The sequence below is a fragment of the Xenopus laevis genome, chromosome 6L, assembly GCF_017654675.1.
Source record: "Xenopus laevis strain J_2021 chromosome 6L, Xenopus_laevis_v10.1, whole genome shotgun sequence".
NCBI classification, from domain to species: Eukaryota; Metazoa; Chordata; class Amphibia; order Anura; family Pipidae; genus Xenopus; species Xenopus laevis.
The window spans coordinates 129,079,493-129,084,304 of NC_054381.1; the positions used below are offsets into that span (position 1 = coordinate 129,079,493).

At 35.1% G+C, this 4,812-nt stretch overlaps 1 protein-coding gene across 9 annotated transcripts in view; it reads right to left on the minus strand.

Moving 5' to 3' along the window:
• Nucleotides 1–623: 623 nt before the first annotated feature.
• Nucleotides 624–4,812, minus strand: part of eya1.L (EYA transcriptional coactivator and phosphatase 1 L homeolog) — an 80,128-nt gene continuing 75,939 nt past the window's right edge. For 8 of the 9 annotated variants that reach the window (XM_041565360.1, XM_018241513.2, XM_041565361.1 and 5 more), the window contains 2 exons: nt 4,262–4,362; nt 624–3,935 (listed from right to left, as the gene is read on the minus strand). In XM_041565360.1, coding sequence (XP_041421294.1) covers nt 3,855–3,935; nt 4,262–4,362 — 182 coding nt within the window. In that variant the 3' untranslated portion in view covers nt 624–3,854. 9 annotated transcript variants of the gene reach the window in all.

The following is a 4,812-nucleotide window of genomic DNA, read 5'->3' on the forward strand; positions in this document are numbered from 1 at the left end:
AAGGTTTGTTCATTTTCTAGTAGACTTAAGATGTGAAGATACAAGTTATGGAAAGATCCGTTATCCAAAAAAACCCAGGTCCTGAGCATTCTGGATAACAGGTACCAGTTATGCAGAAACATCAATAAAATAATTTTTATTGGCTCTTTTAAAGCAGGAAATATATTTTGGCAATAAGGCATTTGGACATGATTAAACAATGGAATTCAGTTTTTCTTTCTGGGGAGTTTCATGAAAAAACAGTGTGGGTGCACAATTGATTTTATAGCTTGTTATTTACAGTGACCTGCAATACCCCATTTTAGCCAAAACTTTACAAACATTTGAACTAAAAATTCACAATTTAATTACAGTGATTATACAAGAGAGCCCCATCAATGTGTGCCTCTGTGTTGTTGAGCATGGGCCCTACTAAAATTCCTTTCTAAAATGTAATTTTAATGAGATAATTAATTCTGTACATAATTGTGGGCCAAAACGGCTGAATCCAAAATTTCCTCAGGGTCAAATTCAGAACCACAACTCATTGGCGATGTATTCTTTGTTTTTTCGTAGTTATGCTATTAAGCATCATATATGCTGTATATCATATGTGGTGATAATAAAACAGCTTGCACATTTAGTAATTTACTCTTCCAATTTTATTTCAGCTGATTTATTTTCTTCAACTTTTCTAGATTTTTTTTCCTCTTACAGAAGCTCCCCCCAAAAAACAACGTCCAAGTAATACAATAATTACAATAAGTACATGTAAAAAATAAAATTAAGCACAATTTAATTAATATTTCACAAATTAAAATTTATTAATTTAACACAAAATTGGATGAAAAGAAAAAAAAAACCTGTACACATTTGCATTTTCCGTACAGAGCACACATCTTTCGTACAATAAGGCCAACATGTCTGAATAAGGACTGTTAAAAAAATCCCTGTGTATTCTTCTCAGCAGAACATAAACACTACTTTACACTGTTGGTAACAAAGCTATTTGTCAAATCCAAAAATGACTGATTCTAGCAGCAATACGAGTCCTCTGCTGGGAGGAGTTTGCTTTTGTTTAGTCCCAAGCTAGTTTTTCTAGTGTATAGCTACAGTGTGGAGCTAGTGTTCCAAGCAAGCAGAAACAGAAAGGTAAACATGTGTGACTAAAGAGATCTCTAAACCCTTTGTAAGGCTGAAGTGAAAAGTGCTGAGAAAGGAAATAAGCTTGCGATACTACTGAATTACCCCTTGAATGTACCATTTATGCCAAAGAATAGATGACTGCAGTTCAGAATAGTAAACTCAGAAGGTGAATGTTAAATAGATGAGAAATTGTTGAAAAGTGATAATTCATATTACCTGGTAAATTGCAGGTGCAACTTATTTTCTTTTACTAATCCCAAGGCCTGCCAGGCAGGTTCTCACATTGAGAGTAATTAGCCTGATGCTTTACAGGCCTCCTACCTTAGAATTTACCCTGCAAATAATTATAAAGATTTGCTTTAATGCTCAATTCCTCCCAAAATTATAATTTATTTCCTTTTTGGTACCATTGGGGGTAATTTACCAACACTGGGCTAATTTGCTCATGGGCATTAACTCATGGCAACCAATCAAATTGCAGCTGGCTTTAAAAAGCTAATCACTGATTGGTTGCTATAGGTAACTGACCATGGGCAAATTTGCCCAGTGTTGATAAATGAGCCCAATTGTCTCCAGTCAATTGTTTTTGCTCAAGTAAAGTGAAAGCTCTGTTAATTGGCATCTAATGAATTTAAAATGAACATTGGGTTAAGTAAGAGACTTTATTCAGCAACTAAAAAATGACATTGAATGTCTACTGTGTGCGATTAAGCCCAGAATGGCTTTTTTTTTTTTTAGCTTACTGTAACATCATGTAAATAATTATACATGTATGGAACCTGTTATCCAGAATGCTCATTTCGATCTCCATACCTTAAGCCTACAAGAAAATAATTTAAACATTAAATAATTATATCTTAGTTTGGATCAAGTACAAGTTACTGTTTTATTATTACAGAGAAAAAATAATTAAAAAAAAATTGGATTATTTGGATAAAATTGAGTCTTTGGGAGATGACCTTTCTATAATTCTGAGCTTTCAGGATAACGGGTTTTCAGATAATGGATTGCATATCTGTACCTTACGTTGTCAGCCCCAATGATTATTATGATCATTGCAGGGGAAAACTATTGCATAGAGAAAGCTTTACACTGAACCATTCAGCACAGTGTATGAATTAATGCTATATAACAGAACTTTCAATTAGTATTCTGCAGGACAACCACATCTTGATTCAAATACAAGAGAGCTGATGAGATATAAGGGAATAAAGAGGAACATATTGTACCTTAATTCAGTAGCTCGCATTCAAACCGGCCATCATCAATCAACCACAGCATGATGATCCTCTTTTAAGTATACAAATTGGTGGACCTCTCTTACTAATTGGATATTTTACTAGGTGCATTGAATGTGTACCAACATAAACAAGAGGATAAGAGACAACAAGAACGATATAGACAAGATAGGGGAATAGCTGAGATAAAAAGAGGCACTCCTGTTACTAGAAAAATGTTCTGTCTTTATTGCAAGTTATTAAGATTTGAAGCACAACAGTGCTGAGGGTAAGCACTCAAGTATGTGCCACAGAAAGGATAGGGCCACGAGGAAATGCTTTAATGCTTGTGCCACTGAGAAGCAATATAAATAAGTGGAGGCAGACTTCACATTGTCCAAGGTAGGCTGGCAGTAGCACCCTCAGCATGCCACACCTGAGAAGCTCCATTGTCATACGTTGGTTGTCAACTGCCTCCCACAAGTTGGAGCTTTCACTTATCCAATACTAATTAGTGTGTCTTCTCTCTCAAGCTAATATTAATGATAGTTTTTGGATGCTTTCTCACAGTGAGTACATGCAATAAGACAGATGCCTGTTTGGACCTATCCTAAGATGTCATTGAGTTTAAGATGATATTTTTTTCCTCTGGTGCTTAGTTAACTTGTCACCCTTGAGTTATGAACAAGCAAGCATGTTTTCTGTTTCCATTAGTGTTAAAAAGAGGTAATGGTAAAAGATTATTGACACTTGACATCCATGCTTTTGGTCATAACAAATACCACTACAGTTAAAAAAAAATAAAAATAAAATATATCTACATATTTATATCTAACGCTTTGTTAAGGCACTGCACCACAGCTCACACACACACACACTGCCCAGTATATGTGCCTGACCAAGGCATTGATACCCTTTAAGAGTATTTACCTAAACAATATGTAAAAGAATCCATTATTACAAATTTACACAAAATCTTTCTGTACATGATTGTCTCAGTGATGTACATAGTTTAAATTACAGTATACAGGTTAGACTAGAGTCCAAATGAAAAAGCCTGTTAGAGCTCACGTGCCTTACCATATAAATCCTCATGTATCTGTATGTTAAGTCCATTCATAAATACGATTTATTACTTTGGGTGCAAGAAGACAAACAGTAAACGTTTCTTCAGGAAATGAGGCAGAGAGAGAGAATGGAGCTGCATGGAGAGGACCATTTATTAAGAAGAAGATCCCCTCATTCCGATTACGCTAGGTAATACAGTTTTTCTTCACAGGAACAACCCTTTATTTTGTCTCTAGAACTGTGATGATGGCTGACGTTCGATGTTTGTAGGGCATGGTAGCCATTTGTCAGCGTGCTTAATACCAGCAATATTACATCAATGATTTTTCAATGGCGATTCCGTTATAGCTTGTTACAAATGACCAATTTGCATAGTGACAAAGGAAATAATGTTTTGAGATATCCTTTAAATCTCTTCAGGGAAAAACAAAGTGCCATTTGTTGCTATAAATATTCAAGTTCTAAAGCATGGTGCAGGGCCATCAGGTCAGAGTGGCTTGTGATTCTCCAAAATGGCATTGAATGCTAAAAAAAACAAGAGAAACAATCAAATATATAGAAACATTACATTTTCAAAAAAATATCATTGTCAGCTTATATTTAAACCTTTAGTTTGAGAAGTATTCATAAATTCAATATTATGTTCTCCGGTTCAGATCAAGGCCAATAACAATTTAACATTCTTAATCAACAAAACAATTATGATCTTGCCTGCAGGTTTCATCTTATTTCCTTGCTAATCAAATTTCAGATATTTATATTGGAATACACATGATGTATCCATACTGTTCCTATCCATATATTATCACTCTGGAATATTTTCCAATAATTATAAAGCACATAATGATTACCTTTTTGGCTCCTTGTTCTTCCTCAGCCCCGTCACCTACTACAACATATACAACTTTCCGCCCAAAGCGCTGAATAATTCTTTCAAAGCAACTTTCTTTTCCTGAACAAAATAAATAGGAGCATTATAATAAATTTGCAATAAATTCATGCTCTAGGGGAATTGAATGATCTATTTAACAGGATCAAATTGTTAGTAAGCATATTAGCAATGTGTACATAATGTGACCATTAAGAGAACTTGCCTTCTGGAGCAAATAATCGTTTCTGGTCCAGAGGGCACGTGACACATATCCAGATAGCCATAGTGGAGAATTCCATCATTGAAATGGCTTAATGTAATAAAAAGAGCAAAGTTTACCCTTCCAAGAAACCAGTAGCAATGAGCCTGATATTTGTAAATGCTACCTGCTAGCTGAAGGAGTGCTTTGCCAGAATCTTGGAATCTGGTTGTTTAGGTTTGGTAGAGTAGGGTATAATCAAGGGTGGAAAGGTGTGTTGTGAGGCTGAGATAAGTAGCATCATGTTGAGCAGAAGGGCTGGCATCAGTAAA